Source organism: Scyliorhinus torazame, chromosome 13, assembly GCF_047496885.1.
Source record: "Scyliorhinus torazame isolate Kashiwa2021f chromosome 13, sScyTor2.1, whole genome shotgun sequence".
In the NCBI taxonomy this organism is placed as follows: Eukaryota; Metazoa; Chordata; class Chondrichthyes; order Carcharhiniformes; family Scyliorhinidae; genus Scyliorhinus; species Scyliorhinus torazame.
The window spans coordinates 30,920,139-30,940,197 of record NC_092719.1 but is presented as its reverse complement, the minus strand read 5'-3'; the positions used below and the strand labels follow the sequence as shown (position 1 = coordinate 30,940,197).

General features: G+C 50.6%; 2 protein-coding genes across 2 annotated transcripts in view; one reads left to right on the top strand and one right to left on the bottom strand.

Annotated features, from left to right (window-relative positions):
• The window catches only part of LOC140387920 (uncharacterized), a 119,842-nt gene extending 108,635 nt beyond the window's left edge, over positions 1–11,207 (bottom strand). The window contains exons 1-2 of the mRNA XM_072471233.1: positions 11,044–11,207; positions 7,930–8,095 (exon numbers count right to left, since the gene is read on the bottom strand). Coding sequence (XP_072327334.1) covers positions 7,930–7,965 — 36 coding nt within the window. The 5' untranslated portion in view covers positions 7,966–8,095; positions 11,044–11,207. The remainder of the gene's footprint in view (positions 1–7,929; positions 8,096–11,043) is intronic.
• drd4-rs (dopamine receptor D4 related sequence) overlaps positions 1–20,059 on the top strand; it is a 133,801-nt gene that overhangs the window by 37,085 nt on the left and 76,657 nt on the right. The window lies entirely within an intron of this gene.

Below are 20,059 nucleotides of genomic sequence, written 5' to 3'. Positions count from 1 at the left end.
AGTGTGTGTGGAACTGTGTCCCAGTGAGAGTCAGTGTGTGTGGAACTGTGTCCCAGTGAGAGTCAGCGTGTGTGGAACTGTGTCCCAGTGAGAGTCAGTGTGTGTGGAACTGTATCCCAGTGAGAGTCGGTGTGTGTGGAACTGTGTCCCAGTGAGAGTCAGTGTGTGTGGAACTGTGTCCCAGTGAGAGTCAGTGTGTGTGGAACTGTGTCCCAGTGAGAGTCAGTGTGTGTGGAACTGTGTCCCAGTGAGAGTCAGTGTGTGTGGAACTGTGACCCAGTGAGAGTCAGTGTGTGTCGAACTGTGTCCCAGTGAGAGTCAGTGTGTGTGGGGCTGTGTCCCAGTGAGAGTCAGTGTGTGTGGAACTGTGTCACGGTGAGAGTCAGTGTGTGTGGAACTGTGTCACGGTGACAGTCAGTGTGTGTGGAACTGTGTCCCAGTGAGAGTCAGTGTGTGTCCCAGTGAGAGTCAGTGTGTGTGGGGCTGTGTCCCAGTGAGAGTCAGTGTGTGTGGAACTGTGTCACGGTGAGAGTCAGTGTGTGTGGAACTGTACCCCAGTGAGAGTCAGTGTGTGTGGAACTGTGTCCCAGTGAGAGTCAGTGTGTGTGGAACTGTGTCCCAGTGAGAGTCAGTGTGTGTGGAACTGTGTCCCAGTGTGAGTCAGTGTGTGTGGAACTGTGTCCCAGTGAGAGTCTGTGTGTGTGGAACTGTGTCCCAGTGAGAGTCAGTGTGTGTGGAACTGTGTCCCAGTGAGAGTCAGTGTGTGTGGAACTGTGTCCCAGTGAGAGTCAGTGTGTGTAGAACTGTGTCCCATTGAGAGTCAGTGTGTGTGGAACTGTGTCCCAGTGAGAGTCAGTGTGTGTGGAACTGTGTCCCAGTGAGAGTCAGTGTGTGTGGAACTGTGTCCCAGTGAGAGTCAATGTGTGTGGAACTGTGTCCCAGTGAGAGTCAGTTTGTGTGGCACTGTGTCCCAGTGAGAGTCAGTGTGTGTGGAACTGTGTCCCAGTGAGAGTCAGTGTGTGTGGAACTGTTTCCCAATGAGAGTCAGTGTGTGTGGAACTGTGTCCCAGTGAGAGTCAGTGTGTGTGGAAATGTGCCCCAGTGAGAGTCAGTGTGTGTGGAACTGTGTCCCAGTGAGAGTCAGTGTGTGTGGAACTGTGTCCCAGTGAGAGTCAGTGTTTGTGGAACTGTGTCCCAGTGAGAGTCAGTGTGTGTGGAACTGTACCCCAGTGAGAGTCAGTGTGTGTTGAACTGTACCCCAGTGAGAGTCAGTGTGTGTGGAACTGTGTCCCAGTGAGAGTCAGTGTGTGTGGAACTGTACCCCAGTGAGAGTCAGTGTGTGTGGAACTGTACCCCAGTGAGAGTCAGTGTGTGTGGAACTGTGTCCCAGTGAGAGTCAGTGTGTGTGGAACTGTGTCCCAGTGAGAGTCAGTGTGTGTGGAACTGTGTCCCAGTGAGAGTCAGTGTGTGTGGAACTGTGACCCAGTGAGAGTCAGTGTGTGTCGAACTGTGTCCCAGTGAGAGTCAGTGTGTGTGGGGCTGTGTCCCAGTGAGAGTCAGTGTGTGTGGAACTGTGTCACGGTGAGAGTCAGTGTGTGTGGAACTGTGTCACGGTGACAGTCAGTGTGTGTGGAACTGTGTCCCAGTGAGAGTCAGTGTGTGTCCCAGTGAGAGTCAGTGTGTGTGGGGCTGTGTCCCAGTGAGAGTCAGTGTGTGTGGAACTGTGTCACGGTGAGAGTCAGTGTGTGTGGAACTGTACCCCAGTGAGAGTCAGTGTGTGTGGAACTGTGTCCCAGTGAGAGTCAGTGTGTGTGGAACTGTGTCCCAGTGAGAGTCAGTGTGTGTGGAACTGTGTCCCAGTGAGAGTCAGTGTGTGTGGAACTGTGTCCCACTGAGAGTCTGTGTGTGTGGAACTGTGTCCCAGTGAGAGTCAGTGTGTGTGGAACTGTGTCCCAGTGAGAGTCAGTGTGTGTGGAACTGTGTCCCAGTGAGAGTCAGTGTGTGTAGAACTGTGTCCCATTGAGAGTCAGTGTGTGTGGAACTGTGTCCCAGTGAGAGTCAGTGTGTGTGGAACTGTGTCCCAGTGAGAGTCAGTGTGTGTGGAACTGTGTCCCAGTGAGAGTCAATGTGTGTGGAACTGTGTCCCAGTGAGAGTCAGTTTGTGTGGCACTGTGTCCCAGTGAGAGTCAGTGTGTGTGGAACTGTGTCCCAGTGAGAGTCAGTGTGTGTGGAACTGTTTCCCAATGAGAGTCAGTGTGTGTGGAACTGTGTCCCAGTGAGAGTCAGTGTGTGTGGAAATGTGCCCCAGTGAGAGTCAGTGTGTGTGGAACTGTGTCCCAGTGAGAGTCAGTGTCTGTGGAACTGTGTCCCAGTGAGAGTCAGTGTTTGTGGAACTGTGTCCCAGTGAGAGTCAGTGTGTGTGGAACTGTACCCCAGTGAGAGTCAGTGTGTGTTGAACTGTACCCCAGTGAGAGTCAGTGTGTGTGGAACTGTGTCCCAGTGAGAGTCAGTGTGTGTGGAACTGTACCCCAGTGAGAGTCAGTGTGTGTGGAACTGTACCCCAGTGAGAGTCAGTGTGTGTGGAACTGTGTCCCAGTGAGAGTCAGTGTGTGTGGAACTGTGTCCCATTGAGAGTCAGTGTGTGTGGAAATGTGCCCCAGTGAGAGTCAGTGTGTGTGGAACTGTGTCCCAGTGAGAGTCAGTGTGTGTGGAACTGTGACCCAGTGAGAGTCAGTGTGTGTCGAACTGTGTCCCAGTGAGAGTCAGTGTGTGTGGGGCTGTGTCCCAGTGAGAGTCAGTGTGTGTGGAACTGTGTCACGGTGAGAGTCAGTGTGTGTGGAACTGTATCACGGTGACAGTCAGTGTGTGTGGAACTGTGTCCCAGTGAGAGTCAGTGTGTGTCCCAGTGAGAGTCAGTGTGTGTGGGGCTGTGTCCCAGTGACTGGCAGAGTGTGTGCAACTGTGTCACGGTGAGAATCAGTGTGTGTGGAACTGTACCCCAGTGAGAGTCAGTGTGTGTGGAACTGTGTCCCAGTGAGAGTCAGTGTGTGTGGGGCTGTGTCCCAGTGAGAGTCAGTGTGTGTGGGACTGTGTCCCAGTGAGAGTCAGTGTGTGTGGACCTGTGTCCCAGTGAGAGTCAGTGTGTGTGGAACTGTGTCCCAGTGAGAGTCAGTGTGTGTGGAACTGTGTCCCAGTGAGAGTCTGTGTGTGTGGAACTGTGTCCCAGTGAGAGTCAGTGTGTGTGGAACTGTGTCCCAGTGAGAGTCAGTGTGTGTGGAACTGTGTCCCAGTGAGAGTCAGTGTGTGTGGAACTGTGTCCCATTGAGAGTCAGTGTGTGTGGAACTGTGTCCCAGTGAGAGTCAGTGTGTGTGGAACTGTGTCCCAGTGAGAGTCAGTGTGTGTGGAACTGTGTCCCAGTGAGAGTCAGTGTGTGTGGAACTGTGTCCAGGTGAGAGTCAGTTTGTGTGGCACTGTGTCCCAGTGAGAGTCAGTGTGTGTGGGACTGTGTCCCAGTGAGAGTCAGTGTGTGTGGAACTGTGTCCCAGTGAGAGTTAGTGTGAGTGGAACTGTGTTCCAGTGAGAGTCAGTGTGTGTGGGACTGTGTTCCGGTGAGAGTCAGTGTGTGTGGAACTGTGTCACGGTGAGAGTCAGTGTGTGTGGAACTGTGTCCCAGTGAGAGTCAGTGTGTGTGGAACTGTGTCCCAGTGAGAGTCAGTGTGTGTGGAACTGTGTCCCAGTGAGAGTCAGTGTGTGTGGAACTGTGTCCCAGTGAGAGTCAATGTGTGTGGAACTGTGTCCCAGTGAGAGTCAGTGTGTGTGGAACTGTGTCCCAGTGAGAGTCAGTGTGTGTGGAACAGTGTCCCAGTGAGAGTCAGTGTGTGTGGAACTGTGTCCCAGTGAGAGTCAGTGTGTGTGGAACTGTGTCCCAGTGAGAGTCAGTGTGTGTGGAACTGTGTCCCAGTGAGAGTCAGTGTGTGTGGAACTGTGTCCCAGTGAGAGTCAGTGTGTGTGGAACTGTGTCCCAGTGAGAGTCAGTGTGTGTGGAATTGTGTCCCAGTGAGAGTCAGTGTGTGTGGAACTGTGTCCCATTGAGAGTCAGTGTGTATGGGACTGTGTCCCAGTGAGAGTCAGTGTATGTGGAACTGTGTCCCAGTGAGAGTCAGTGTGTGTGTAACTGTGACCCAGTGAGAGTCAGTGTGTGTCGAACTGTGTCCCAGTGAGAGTCAGTGTGTGTGGGGCTGTGTCCCAGTGAGAGTCAGTGTGTGTGGAACTGTGTCACGGTGAGAGTCAGTGTGTGTGGAACTGTGTCACGGTGACAGTCAGTGTGTGTGGAACTGTGTCCCAGTGAGAGTCAGTGTGTGTCCCAGTGAGAGTCAGTGTGTGTGGGGCTGTGTCCCAGTGAGTGTCAGTGTGTGTGGAACTGTGTCACGGTGAGAGTCAGTGTGTGTGGAACTGTACCCCAGTGAGAGTCAGTGTGTGTGGAACTGTGTCCCAGTGAGAGTCAGTGTGTGTGGGGCTGTGTCCCAGTGAGAGTCAGTGTGTGTGGGACTGTGTCCCAGTGAGAGTCAGTGTGTGTGGACCTGTGTCCTAGTGAGAGTCAGTGTGTGTGGAACTGTGTCCCAGTGAGAGTCAGTGTGTGTGGAACTGTGTCCCAGTGAGAGTCAGTGTGTGTGGAACTGTGTCCCAGTGAGAGTCAGTGTGTGTGGAACTGTGTCCCAGTGAGAGTCAGTGTGTGTGGAACTGTGTCCCAGTGAGAGTCAGTGTGTGTGGAACTGTGTCCCAGTGAGAGTCAGTGTGAGTGGAACTGTGTTCCAGTGAGAGTCAGTGTGTGTGGGACTGTGTTCCGGTGAGAGTCAGTGTGTGTGGAACTGTGTCACGGTGAGAGTCAGTGTGTGTGGAACTGTGTCCCAGTGAGAGTCAGTGTGTGTGGAACTGTGTCCCAGTGAGAGTCAGTGTGTATGGAACTGTGTCCCAGTGAGAGTCAGTGTGTGTGGAACTGTGTCCCAGTGAGAGTCAATGTGTGTGGAACTGTGTCCCAGTGAGAGTCAGTGTGTGTGGAACTGTGTCCCAGTGAGAGTCAGTGTGTGCGGAACAGTGTCCCAGTGAGAGTCAGTGTGTGTGGAACTGTGTCCCAGTGAGAGTCAGTGTGTGTGGAACTGTGTCCCAGTGAGAGTCAGTGTGTGTGGAACTGTGTCCCAGTGAGAGTCAGCGTGTGTGGAACTGTGTCCCAGTGAGAGTCAGTGTGTGTGGAACTGTGTCCCAGTGAGAGTCGGTGTGTGTGGAACTGTGTCCCAGTGAGAGTCAGTGTGTGTGGAACTGTGTCCCAGTGAGAGTCAGTGTGTGTGGAACTGTGTCCCAGTCAGAGTCAGTGTGTGTGGAACTGTGTCACAGTGAGAGTCAGTGTGTGTGGGACTGTGTCCCAGTGAGAGTCAGTGTGTGTGGAACTGTGTCCCAGTGAGACTCAGTGTGTGTGGAACTGTGTCCCAGTGAGAGTCAGTGTGTGTGGAACTGTGTCCCCGTGAGAGTCAGTGTGTGTGGAACTGTGTCCCAGTGAGAGTCAGTGTGTGTGGAACTGTGTCCCAGTGAGAGTCAGTGTGTGTGGAACTGTGTCCCAGTGAGAGTCAGTGTGTGTGGAACTGTGTCCCATTGAGAGTCAGTGTGTGTGGAACTGTGTCCCAGTGAGAGTCAGTGTGTGTGGAACTGTGTCCCAGTGAGAGTCAGTGTGTGTGGAACTGTGTCCCAGTGAGAGTCAATGTGTGTGGAACTGTGTCCCAGTGAGAGTCAGTTTGTGTGGCACTGTGTCCCAGTGAGAGTCAGTGTGTGTGGGACTGTGTCCCAGTGAGAGTCAGTGTGTGTGGAACTGTGTCCCAGTGAGAGTCAGTGTGTGTGGAACTGTGTTCCAGTGAGAGTCAGTGTGTGTGGGACTGTGTCCCGGTGAGAGTCAGTGTGTGTGGAACTGTGTCACGGTGAGAGTCAGTGTGTGTGGAACTGTGTCCCTGTGAGAGTCAGTGTGTGTGGAACTGTGTCCCAGTGAGAGTCAGTGTGTGTGGAACTGTGTCCCAGTGAGAGTCAGTGTGTGTGGAACTGTGTCCCAGTGAGAGTCAATGTGTGTGGAACTGTGTCCCAGTGAGAGTCAGTGTGTGTGGAACTGTGTCCCAGTGAGAGTCAGTGTGTGTGGAACTGTGTCCCAGTGAGAGTCAGTGTGTGTGGAACTGTGTCCCATTGAGAGTCAGTGTGTGTGGAACTGTGTCCCAGTGAGAGTCAGTGTGTGTGGAACTGTGTCCCAGTGAGAGTCAGTGTGTGTGGAACTGTGTCCCAGTGAGAGTCAGCGTGTGTGGAACTGTGTCCCAGTGAGAGTCAGTGTGTGTGGAACTGTATCCCAGTGAGAGTCGGTGTGTGTGGAACTGTGTCCCAGTGAGAGTCAGTGTGTGTGGAACTGTGTCCCAGTGAGAGTCAGTGTGTGTGGAACTGTGTCCCAGTGAGAGTCAGTGTGTGTGGAACTGTGTCCCAGTGAGAGTCAGTGTGTGTGGAACTGTGACCCAGTGAGAGTCAGTGTGTGTCGAACTGTGTCCCAGTGAGAGTCAGTGTGTGTGGGGCTGTGTCCCAGTGAGAGTCAGTGTGTGTGGAACTGTGTCACGGTGAGAGTCAGTGTGTGTGGAACTGTGTCACGGTGACAGTCAGTGTGTGTGGAACTGTGTCCCAGTGAGAGTCAGTGTGTGTCCCAGTGAGAGTCAGTGTGTGTGGGGCTGTGTCCCAGTGAGAGTCAGTGTGTGTGGAACTGTGTCACGGTGGGAGTCAGTGTGTGTGGAACTGTACCCCAGTGAGAGTCAGTGTGTGTGGAACTGTGTCCCAGTGAGAGTCAGTGTGTGTGGAACTGTGTCCCAGTGAGAGTCAGTGTGTGTGGAACTGTGTCCCAGTGAGAGTCAGTGTGTGTGGAACTGTGTCCCAGTGAGAGTCTGTGTGTGTGGAACTGTGTCCCAGTGAGAGTCAGTGTGTGTGGAACTGTGTCCCAGTGAGAGTCAGTGTGTGTGGAACTGTGTCCCAGTGAGAGTCAGTGTGTGTAGAACTGTGTCCCATTGAGAGTCAGTGTGTGTGGAACTGTGTCCCAGTGAGAGTCAGTGTGTGTGGAACTGTGTCCCAGTGAGAGTCAGTGTGTGTGGAACTGTGTCCCAGTGAGAGTCAATGTGTGTGGAACTGTGTCCCAGTGAGAGTCAGTTTGTGTGGCACTGTGTCCCAGTGAGAGTCAGTGTGTGTGGAACTGTGTCCCAGTGAGAGTCAGTGTGTGTGGAACTGTTTCCCAATGAGAGTCAGTGTGTGTGGAACTGTGTCCCAGTGAGAGTCAGTGTGTGTGGAAATGTGCCCCAGTGAGAGTCAGTGTGTGTGGAACTGTGTCCCAGTGAGAGTCAGTGTGTGTGGAACTGTGTCCCAGTGAGAGTCAGTGTTTGTGGAACTGTGTCCCAGTGAGAGTCAGTGTGTGTGGAACTGTACCCCAGTGAGAGTCAGTGTGTGTTGAACTGTACCCCAGTGAGAGTCAGTGTGTGTGGAACTGTGTCCCAGTGAGAGTCAGTGTGTGTGGAACTGTACCCCAGTGACAGTCAGTGTGTGTGGAACTGTACCCCAGTGAGAGTCAGTGTGTGTGGAACTGTGTCCCAGTGAGAGTCAGTGTGTGTGGAACTGTGTCCCATTGAGAGTCAGTGTGTGTGGAAATGTGCCCCAGTGAGAGTCAGTGTGTGTGGAACTGTGTCCCAGTGAGAGTCAGTGTGTGTGGAACTGTGTCCCAGTGAGAGTCAGTGTGTGTGGAACTGTGTCCCAGTGAGAGTCAGTGTGTGTGGAACTGTGTCCCAGTGAGAGTCAGTGTGTGTGGAACTGTGTCCCAGTGAGAGTCAGTGCCTCTGGATTTGTCTGCCAGAAAGAGTTAATACTGATACCTGTTCAGTGTCTTCTTCACGTTTCTCAGGCTGCATTATTGTGTCGAGGAGTGTTTTCGGTTTGCAGACGGCACTCGTCTTGCCGCACGCCTGCCAGGCAGAGTAATTTAGATGGTTTACGGGCAGCTCATCCTTTCATTTCTTTCTGTTGTCAACACGAGTTTTGCTATCAAAGAACAAAGAACAATGCAGCAAAGGAACAGGCCCTTCGGCCCTCCAAGCCTGTACCTGTCATGATATCAACCATTGCCAAAACCCTCAGCACTACCCTGTGCCGTATCCCTCCATACCCATCCTATCCATGTGCTTGTCAAGATGCCTTTTGAACGCCATTCATGTATTTGCTTCCACAACCTCCCCTGGCAACGCGTTCCAGGCACTCACCACCCGCTACGTAAAAAACCTGGCCTCACACATCTCCTCTAAACTTTGCCCCATGGACTTTAAACCTATGCCCCCTGGTGACTGATCCCTCCCTCCTGGGAAAGAGTGCCTGCCCATCCACTCTGTCCATGCCCCTCATAATCTTGTAGACCTCTATCAGGTCACCCCTCAACCTCCGTCTTTCTAATGAAAACAGTTCGAGTCTATTCAGCCTCTCCGCATAGCTAATACCCTCCAGACCAGGCAACATCCTGGTAAACCTTCTCTGCACCCTCTCCAAAGCATCCACATCCTTCTGGTAGTGTGGTGACCTGAATTGTGCGCAATATTCCAAGCGCGGCCTTACCAAGGTTCTATACAAATGTAGCATGACTTGCCAGTTTTTATACTCGATGCCCCATCCAATGAAGGCAAGCATTCCATTTGCTTTCGTGACTTCAAGCCAGACAACAGCAAAGTATAACAAGCACAACATTCAACGTAATTTAACTATTTCACATTATCTGCAAGCTTTGTAAACTGTGTATATCTGTGACCCAAATCCATCTCCCTTTGACAGTTATAGTTAGCCCAGCAATTTTTGCTTTTAATCCATCGATTCCCTGCAGTGCAGAAGAAGAGCATTTTACCACATTATAAGCGCTATGGAAATGCAAGGTTTTATTGTTGAATTGCCACTAAATGAAGAGGAGGAGAATAATTATTTTGAGGGGGAATAGAAGTCCATCTAGGTTCACCTGCTCTGGTGCGCGGAATTGCATCACTAATTGGTTTTCGAACACGGAGCAAGGTATACTTTTTAAGGCTGTGAAGGAGTCCCCACCAAGTAGTTCCGAACAACTTAGCTTATTTACAATAACTGTTATATACAACACACAGAGGGTCCCAACTGGATCCCTGAACTGGTGCTGCGTAACTGGCCGGATTTATATATGGTACAACTATATATTGTTGTGGCTTAAGAGTTGGTGCAGGAGGGAGGGTTTTAGACTTCTGGATGACTGGCACCATTTTGGGGGAAGGTGGGACCTGTACAAGCGGGACGGTCTGCATCTGAACCAGAGTGGGATTAACATCCTTGCAGGCGGGTTTGCTAGTACTGTTGGGAGGAGTTTAAACTAATTTGGCAGGGGGAGGGACACAGTCTGTTAGCAGAACAGGGACACAGTATAATATAATAAAGTAATCAAGTCAGAGGGAATACAATGATATTCGGTTTCGGTTGGATAGTCTCGACTCTGATGCCAGGAATATTACAGGTAAAACGGATGAGTTAAAGGCAAGGATGGACACATGGAATTGTGATATAGCAGCCACCACGGAGATTGCGGGAGGGGCAGGACTAGCAGCTCAGCACCCCGGGGTTTAGAATCTTCAGGTGAGACCGAAGAGGAGGTAAAAGAGGAGGAGGTATGACATTATTAGTTCAGAATCAGTTACTGCAGTAAGGAGAGGTGATATCTTGGAGGGGTATCAAATGAAGCTTTGAGTAGAGTTTAAGATTAAAAAAGGGACAGCCTCATTGCTAGGTGTTTATAATAGACCCTAGAGGGCAGCACGGTGGCACAGTGGTTAGCATTGCTGCCTATGGCGCTGAGGACCCGGGTTCGAATCCTGGCCCTGGGTCACTGTCCGTGAGGAGTTTGCACATTCTCCCCGTGTTTGCGTGGGTTTCACCCCCCCAACCGAAAAGATGTGCAGGGTAGGCAGATTGGCCGCGGTAAATTGCCCCTTAATTAGAAATAAATAAATAATTGTGTACTCTAAATTTAAATAAAAAAATAATAGACCCGAGATAGTCAGCGGGAAATTGAGGAGGGGTGTAAAAATAACGGCAACAGATGATTTCAACTTTCCCAACATTAATTGGGATAGTCATAGTGTTGAGGGCTTAGGCGGAATGGAGTTCTTAAAATGTATAGTGGAGAACGTTTTACCTCAATTTGTGGAGGGTCCAACAAGGGATGGTGCAGTGCTGGACCTAATTCTGGGGAATGAAGCCGGACAGGTGGTTGATGTGCTGGTGGGGGAGCATTTTGGTGATAGCGACCACAACATGGTATAATTTAAGTTTGTTATTGACAAATAAATAGACATAGTGCAAAAAAAGGTTTTAGATTGGGGGAGAGCGGATTTTAGTAAAATAAGGCAGGATCTGGCCAAGGCTGACTGGGAAGAGTTATAACGGGAAAATATGGGAAAAGTAAAAAAGATATGGGAAAGGCAGGGGAACTTTTCTTTCAGGGAGACGGAATGGGCATCACTGGCATTTGTTGCCCATCACTAATTGCCCTTGAACTGAATGGCATGCTAGGTCATTTCAGAGGGCATTTAAGAGTTAACTGTGTGGATCTGTAGTCACACGTAGGACAGGCCATGTAACAACGGTAGATTTCTTTCCCGAAAGGACATTAACGAACCAAAGTGTTTTTACGACAATCACCTCATGGTCATCATGAGGCTTTTAATTCCAGATTTTCACTGAATTCAAATGTCACCACCCGCAGTGGTGGGATTTGAACCTGGGTTGCCAGAGCATTACCCTGGGTCTCTGGGTTACATCCAGTGACAATACCACTACACCACTGCCTCGCCTAACTTTAGCTGGCCAAGTCGCCTTCTCCTGTGCTGCAACTAGTTTATAATTCCATACTTTGTTAGTTGGATTTGGAGCTGAGAACTAGTTGTCCGGGAGAGGCCACAAATTAAACCTTCTCACCATCTTCTCACCTGGCTGAGCGCTCCCTGGACTTGATGCATTGAGGCAGGTTCCTGACTCAAGCACTGGTGGAACCTGACAAGATCGTCTGCAGTCCAATCTCCCTGGAACATCATTCCTGGCGTATCACAGCATCCCAGCGCCATGTGACCAGCACACCATTCCTTGATTAGGTTCAACTGGAATATAAACATGGAAAGCAAGGAAGGAACAAACTATGGAGATTGCACAAAATATCAACACTTGCTGGGTCAGTAACCTTCCAGCTTCTGGAGTCAAATTCGGATGTGAACGGAATGGATTTGAACATCTAATGAAGAAGGATAATGTTAGCCTGCTGGCCCCGCCCTATGAGTTCAATAAAGAATAAAGCTCTCTCTACCCTTCCCAATCAAACACTTCCTTGACTGTCCCAGCGCTAACTGCTTCCACCTCCTTTACAGATTATAACAACGCAAAACCTTTAAAAAAATTCTCTTGCTCTCGGTCCAGTTCTTTTGTGAATCACCGTTCACCGTGGGTGGAATCGTCTAATGCTGCCAGCCACGGGCAGCATGGCGGGCGGCGAACGCGTGAGGCCAAAAATCGGTTTCCTGAGTCGGGGTGAACTGTCGGCCTTCTGTTTCCGGGACTGTAAAGGTGGGTAAAGACAGGCCGAGCTTCCGGGTGAACATTGTTGGGAAATCCTTTACATACACGCTCATTAAAACGTCACCTCACTGGAATTAATCTGTCCTGCCCAAATTAGAATGTTCCAGTTTACGACTGGGTGTAAGCGACATGCATCTTGTCAGCTTCATCCCTTCCATGACTTGGGTGTCAGTAGATGCTGCTTTCGCTGTCTTGGGGACCCTTCATATTTTTAGAATCATAGAATTTACAGTGCAGGAGGCCATTCGGCCCATCGAGTCTGCACCAGCCCTTGGAAAGAGCACCCTACTTAAACCCACAGCTCCACACTATTCCCGTAACCCAGTAACCCCACCTAACTACTTTTGCTGGACACTAAGGGGCAATTTAGCATGGCCAATCCACCTAACTGGCACATCTTTGCACTTGTGGGTGGAAACCGGAGCACCCGGAGGAAACCCACGCAGACACAGGGAGAACGTGCAGACTCCGCACAGACAGTGACCCAAGCCGCGAATCGAACCTGGGACCCTGGAGCAGTGAAGCAACAGTTCTAACCACTGTGCTACCGCGCCGCCCATATACTCACTCATATTGGGTGCCAGTTGCACAAGCTGCACCAAGGCTGGAAGGAGTGGAGCAGAGGCTGGACCAGGGGGGAAGGGAGGGTGGCCTTTAAATATAGAGTCCAGACCTTCGATCCCATGAGCTAACAACAGGGAGGACGGTTTTCTGTCTGCTCCCACCACGAGATTCATCTTGCTCCACACAGATGCAGGAGCAATAAACTAAACAGTGCACGATCGGACGTGTTCAACATTCCTGACCCCCAGCAGGAATCAGTCATACTTCGGTGCTCACCACTGAAGTCAGGCTTCAGAGCGGAAGATTCTGCCTTATAGTTCCGAGTTTTGTACCATTTACAAATTTAGATATTATACTCTGAATACCCAAGACCAGGTCATTAATTTACATTGACAGGAACCGTGGTTTGAATACTGTCTGCTGCTGGGAAACATCACTCAGCGGGTCCCTCCAACCAGAAAAATAACTGTTCATCATTACTCTCTACTTTCAGTCCTTTACCAATTTGTATCCATCCTGTTACAGTCTCTTTAATATCCTGTGCAATAGGTTTGCTAACAGGATTGTAGTATGGTGGTGCAGTGGTTAGCACTGCTGCCTCACGGCGCTAAGGACCCAGATTCGATCCCAGCCCCGGGTCACTGTCCGTGTGGAGTTTGCACATTCTCCCCTTGTCTGTGTGGGTTTCACCCCTACAACCCAAAGATGTGCAGGGTAGGTGGATTGGCCACGCTAAATTATCCTTGAATTGGAAAATACATGAATTGGGTGATCTAAATTTATTTAAAAAAAAGGTTTGCTAACAGGTCTATTGCCGTATTTTATCAACCACCTTTCAGAAGACCATATACACAACATCAACCTCACTACCTTCATCGTCCCCCTCAATGGTTTCATCAAAGGACACAAGTAAATTAACTGAACATAATTTGCCTTTCACAAATCCGTGCTGACTGGAATACATTTCCAAGTGACAATTCATTTCGTCCCAGATTATTGTCGCTATATGTCTCTCCACAGTGACAGATGATTGGCCGGCTGATAGTTGCCAGCTTTATCCCTGATATCTCAGCAGAATGTGACTGGGACCCCGGCAGTTAGATTGTGAAGAAAGACTTCAGAGGCAGGATAAATTAGCAGGACCAGAACATAGAATATTAAATGATGATTTAATTGAGACGTAGGATTTTGGAAGGACTTTTTTAGATCGAGAAACTTTTTTCTGCTGGTGAGGAAGTCTAAGACATAGACGTATCCATAGAGTCCGTAGAATCCCCACAGTGCAGGAGCAGGCCATTCGGCCCATCGAGTCTGCACTGACTCTCCGAGAGAGCACCTTACCTCGGCCCAGTTCCCCCATCCTTTCCCTGTGCATTGATCATAGCCAATCCACATAACCTGCACATCCTTTGCACTGTGGGAGGAAACCGTAGCACTTGGAGGAAACCCGTAGACACGTGCAAGTTCCACACAGCCAGTCACCCAAGGCCGGAATCGTACCCAGGTCCCAGGCGCTTTGAGGCAGCAGTGCTAACTACTGCGAACCACCTCATAACCTTAAAATCAGTGCCAGGCCATTCAGGAGAGTTAGGAACACACCTTCACACTTCTACCATGTTTTGTATGGAGATTTCTCCTACAAGTAGACGCACACTCAATTACTTAGTTTACTTCTGAGATTGATAATCTTTGCTAGCCAAGGGTATTGAAGGATATGGAAGCAAGGGAACTGGATGGAGTTGGAATACAGATCAGCCATGGCAATGCTGATTGGCTGAATGGCTGAACATTGTTCCTATTTTTCACTCTCAAGTCTCTCTAGTATCCACCATGGCGAATCTATACTGTCTGTAAAGCTCTATAGAGTTAAAGTCATTTCTATAAAGGGGGCCCTGAAGGACACAGAGTCTCTACCTGGCTTGTATAAATCAATCATCATTTCCTTACACTGGGCTTGTGTGGGGGCGATGCTCGCTCCGACAACACAAACTCCAAATGTACCTTCTAACATCAGCCTGCACCGGAGAACTGTGATCCGAAGGTGAGACACAGAACAGTTAAAGGAAGAAGATCTAACACCATCTAAAAATAGTAGGCGTTTGTAAATGACTCGAGACACATGTAGTGTCCTGATCCAAACCTGCTAGCAAATACAGCTGCTGTGAACCGGCTGTATCCGCTATCGGTCATTAAACTCTGTTCAAAGTGGAATATTATTGAAGTTAGCACTTTAATTTCCTACCTTGGTGCAAGCGGCTTTTCACAGAATATTGTTCAATTATAAATGCCTCTCCCTATTGCATCACTGTTTCCGTAGCGACACAGTGAGGTAGGAAACCTGAGCCGGTCCTGTGATGTTCAAGATATCTTTCTGTTACTGCGAGCATAATCTGTGAGTCCTCTTTGTGGACTGGGCTCTTGGGGAGCACAGCAAAGAGCAGCCCATTGGCGTTTGAAAACTCTGAATTTCACCTCCCAACCTGCCGCATCCGAACCACATCTGAATGGTGCCTGGATTGTGCCAGATGCCATGTTGGCTCAAATGACGTTTAGACATTTGGGGCATGCCTGAAACAACCATTACATTCCATAAATTACATTGGCTGTAAGAACACAGGGGTGATGGCCACGTGCAGATTGGCAGAACTGATGGTGACTATATCCTGGCCACTGGTACCAAATATTGAGTCTTAAAGGGAACAGCCCACACGAGGACATCCTGTTAACCCTCACAAAAAATTCTGACACACTGCCAGGGATGCAGGAATTTCCCCCTAACCTCTCCTGAAGGTTGGTGAGCCCAACCACATTCCTAAATTCCTGGAATCGACATCCCCTGACTTGTGCCCCTTGAAATTCAATACCTCCCCAAACCCTTGGGCTCCCCCCCGCCCCGGAAACTGTGATTGTTGTCCCATGTTCCTCAACCTGTGACCTCCATCACTATCCCCGTCGGTGGACATTACACACCCAACAGAGGTGGCAGCACACTGATATACAGTCGGGAGGGAGTTGCCCTGGGATCCCTTAGCATTGACTCTGAACCTCATGAAGTCTAAAGGAAACCTACTGCTCGTTACCACCTATTGTCCATCCTCAGCTGATGAACCAGTGCTCTTCCATGTTGACAACCACTTGGAAAAAGCACTGAGGCCTGGAGGTGGCAACCGTTCGGTGACTTCTTTGCAGAAAATTAAACGTCAGCAGAAGGGTGGGGGGGGGGGGGGGGGGGGGGGGGGGTTAGTTTAGTTTAGAGTAGGGGGTTAAAAATGGTGGGACCTGTAAGGGAGGAAGCAGGTTTTTTGCACTATGTTTATAGACTTATGTATATTGTTTATTTTGTCGTTGTAAAACCAAAATATCTCAATAAAATGTTTATTAAAAAAAGAAAAAGCACACGGGCGGCAATGGCACATGATGTACTCTGGGTGGGGAACTTCAATGTCTATCACCAACAGTGGCTTGGTAGCACCACTACAGACCGAATGCGAAAGGACAAAGCTGCTAGACTGCGCCTGTGGCAGGTGGTGAGGGAACAAACGAGAGAGGAAAACCTACTTGACCTCTTCCTCACCTTGCAGATGCTTCTGTGCATGACAGCGTTGGTATGACTGACCACTGCACAGCCCTTGTGGAGATAATGTCCCGTCATGTTGCGTAGAAATAGCCCGCAATGTGGGAACGTGCCCAGGTATATCCTGTCCACAAAAGGCAAGTCAAAACCAATCCAATTACCAGCCCATCAATTTACCCTCTATCATCAGAAAAGTAGTGGAAGGGGTCTCCGTCAGTGCTATCAAGTGGCACCTACTCAGCTGAGTTGGGCTCCACAGGACCCTCAGCTTCTGACTTTAGCCTAAACATGGAAGGCAGTGGCATAGTGGCATTGCCACTGGGCGAGTAAACCAGAGACACTGGGTAATGCTCTGGGGACATGGGTTCGAATCCCACCAGGGCAGATGGTGGAATTCAATAAAAAGTCTGGAAATTAAAGTCTAATGATGACCATGAAACCATTGTCGATTGTCAGAATAACCCATCTGGTTCACTAATGTCCTTTAGGGAAGGAAATCTGCCGTCCTTACCTGGTCTGGCCTACATGTGACTCCAGACCCACAGAAATGTGGCTGACTCCTCAGGGATGGGCAATAAATGCTGACCCGGTTCCGGGTGCGGCGATGACCAGCTAAGTCGCACGTTTCGGCAGCTCCCGGTGGAACGGACTTTTGGGCTCTTGATAGGAGGACCAATGGCAATTTTAACGGCTAAAAACACCGTGCGGTAAACCAGAAGGGTGTTCCCCCTGGACACGGATGGAAAAAGGAGAGGAAAGTGGCCGGATTGCAGCGGATCCTTTGGAACAACGGCAAGGAAGGCAAGCAGAAACCAAGATGGCGTCGGAAGGTGGCAGTTTCATATGGGGCCCTGAACAACAAGAGTTCTTGAAATGCTGCGTGGAGGAGATAAAAAAGGAAATGAAGAATGAGTTGTTGGCCCCAATATTACAGGCGATTGAAGGGCTGAAAGAGGAACAAAAGACCCAGGAGCAGGAGCTTCGGGTCGTGAAGGCGAAAGCAGCCGAGAATGAGAACGATATACAGGGCCTGGTGGTGAAGTCGGAGATACAGGAGGCACACCAGAAACGATGTGTGGAGAGGTTGGAGGCACTGGAAAACAACGCAAGGAGGAACAACTTGAGGATTCTTGGCCTTCCTGAAGGTGTGGAGGGGGCGGACGTCGGGGCATATGTGAGCACGATGCTGCACTCGTTAATGGGAGCGGAGGCCCCGACGGGTCCGTTGGAGGTGGAGGGAGCATACCGAGTTATGGTGCGAGGATCGAGAGCAGGAGAAACTCCCAGAGCCAGAGTGGTGAGATTCCTCCGTTTTAAGGATAGAGAAATGGTCCTTAGATGGGCGAAGAAAACTCGGTGCAGTAAATGGGAGAACGCGGTGATCCGCGTTTATCAAGATTGGAGTGCGGAGGTGGCGAGAAGGAGGGCGAGCTTTAATCGGGCCAAGGCGGTACTTCACAAAAGGAAGATAAAATTTGGAATGCTGCAACCGGCAAGACTGTGGGTCACATATCAAGGGAGGCACCACTACTTTGAGACGGCGGATGAAGCGTGGACTTTTATTGTAGAAGAAAAATTGGAATGAGTGGATTATGAAAATGAACGTTTGGACAAAGTGGTGGGGTGAATGGGGGGGGGGCGAAGAGGGGTTTTATGTTTTAATCCTGCGGTATGGTAACTTTTCTTTCTCCCACAGGTGGTGATGGGGGGAGGTGGGGAGGGAGAGGAGATGGGGCGTTGGCCATGGGAGGCGGGGCCGAGGGAGAGGCGCGGGCTTGGTTCCCGCGCTATGATAATTATGGCGGGAATAGAGAAGCAGGAAGGAGGGGGGCGTCGCACGGTGCGAGCCGTGATCACGGGGGGAAGCCGAGGTCAGCCAGAGTTTGCTGACTTCTGGGAGCAACATGGGGGGAGTAATCACGCTAGCGGGGGGTCTAGCGGGGGGGGGTGGGAGGGGGGAATTACTGGGTTGCTGCTGCTGGGGAAAGGGGGGAGTGGGTACGGGAAAGGATGGGCGGGGGGGCATCGCCTGGGGGAGATACAGCTGCGTGGGAACTGGGTGAGAAGCTGGAAAAAGATGATGGCTAACCGGCAAGGGGGGTGGGGGGGTGGGAAGCCCCCCAACTCGGCTGATCACGTGGAACGTGAGAGGGCTTAACGGGCCGATAAAGAGGGCACGAGTACTCGCACACCTTAAGAAACTTAAAGCAGATGTGGTTATGTTACAGGAAACGCACCTGAAACTGATAGACCAGGTGAGGCTGCGCAAAGGATGGGTGGGGCAGGTGTTCCATTCGGGGCTGGATGCGAAAAACAGGGGGGTGGCTATATTAGCGGGGAAGCGGGTAATGTTCGCGGCAAAGACTATAGTGGCGGATAACGGGGGCAGATACGTGATGGTGAGTGGCAAATTACAGGGAGAGATGGTGGTTTTGATAAACGTGTATGCCCTGAACTGGGACGATGCCAACTTTATGAGGCGAATGCTAGGACGCATCCCGGACCTAGAGACGGGAAAGCTGATAATGGGGGGAGACTTTAACACGGTGTTGGAACCAAGGCTGGATAGGTCGAAGTCCAGGACTGGTAGGAGGCCGGCAGCAGCCAAGGTGCTTAAGGATTTTATGGAGCAGATGGGAGGTGTGGACCCGTGGGGATTCAGTAGACCTAGGAGTAAGGAGTTCTCGTTTTTCTCCTATGTCCATAAAGTCTATTCGCGCATAGACTTTTTTGTGTTGGGTAGGGCATTGATCCCGAGGGTGAGGGGAACGGAATATACGGCTATAGCCATTTCGGGTCATGCCCCACACTGGGTAGACTTGGAGATAGGGGAGGAAACAAGAGGGCGCCCACCCTGGAGAATGGACATGGGACTAATGGCGGAGGAGGGGGTGTGCCTAAGGGTGAGGGGATGCATTGAAAAGTACTTGGAACTCAATGACAATGGGGAGGTTCAGGTGGGAGTGGTCTGGGAGGCGTTGAAGGCGGTGGTGAGGGGGGAGCTGATATCAATAAGGACACATAAAGGGAAGCAGGAGAGTAAGGAACGGGAGCGGTTGCTGCAAGAACTTTTAAGGGTGGACAGACAATATGCGGAAGCACCGGAGGAGGGACTGTACAGGGAAAGGCAAAGGCTGCATGTGGAATTTGACTTGCTGACTACAGGCATTGCAGAGGCACAATGGAGGAAGGCGCAGGGTGTACAGTATGAATATGGAGAGAAGGCGAGCAGATTGCTGGCACACCAATTGAGGAAAAGGGGAGCAGCGAGGGAAATAGGGGGGGTGAGGGACGAGGAAGGAGAGACGGAGCGGGGAGCGGAGAGAGTGAATGAAGTGTTCAAGACATTTTATAAAAAATTGTATGAAGCTCAACCCCCGGATGGGAGGGAGAGAATGATGGATTTTTTGGATCGGCTGGAAATTCCCAAGGTGGAAGAGCAGGAAAGGGTGGGACTGGGAGCACAGATCACGGTAGAAGAAGTGGTGAAAGGAATTAGGAACATGCAGACGGGAAAGGCCCCGGGACCGGACGGATTCCCAGTTGAATTTTACAGAAAATATTTGGACTTGCTCGCCCCGCTACTGACGAGGACCTTTAACGAGGCAAAGGAAAGGGGACAACTGCCCCCGACTATGTCAGAAGCAACGATATCGCTTCTCTTAAAGAAGGAAAAGGATCCGCTACAATGCGGGTCCTACAGACCAATTTCCCTCCTAAATGTGGATGCCAAGGTCCTGGGCAAGGTAATGGCAATGAGAATAGAGGAATGTGTCCCGGGGGTGGTTCATGAGGACCAAACGGGGTTTGTGAAGGGGAGACAGCTGAACACAAATATACGGAGGCTGTTAGGGGTAATGATGATGGCCCCACCAGAGGGTGAAACGGAGATAGTAGTGGAGATGGATGCCGAGAAAGCATTTGATAGAGTGGAATGGGATTATCTGTGGGAGGTGTTGAGGAGATTTGGTTTTGGAGAGGGGTATGTTAGATGGGTGCAGCTGTTGTATAGGGCCCCAGTGGCGAGTGTGGTCACGAATGGACGGGGATCGGCATATTTTCGGCTCCATAGAGGGACAAGGCAGGGATGTCCTCTGTCCCCATTATTGTTTGCACTGGCGATTGAGCCCCTGGCGATAGCGCTGAGAGGTTCCAGGAGATGGAGGGGAATACTTAGGGGAGGAGAAGAACACCGGGTATCTTTATATGCGGATGATCTGCTACTATATGTGGCGGAT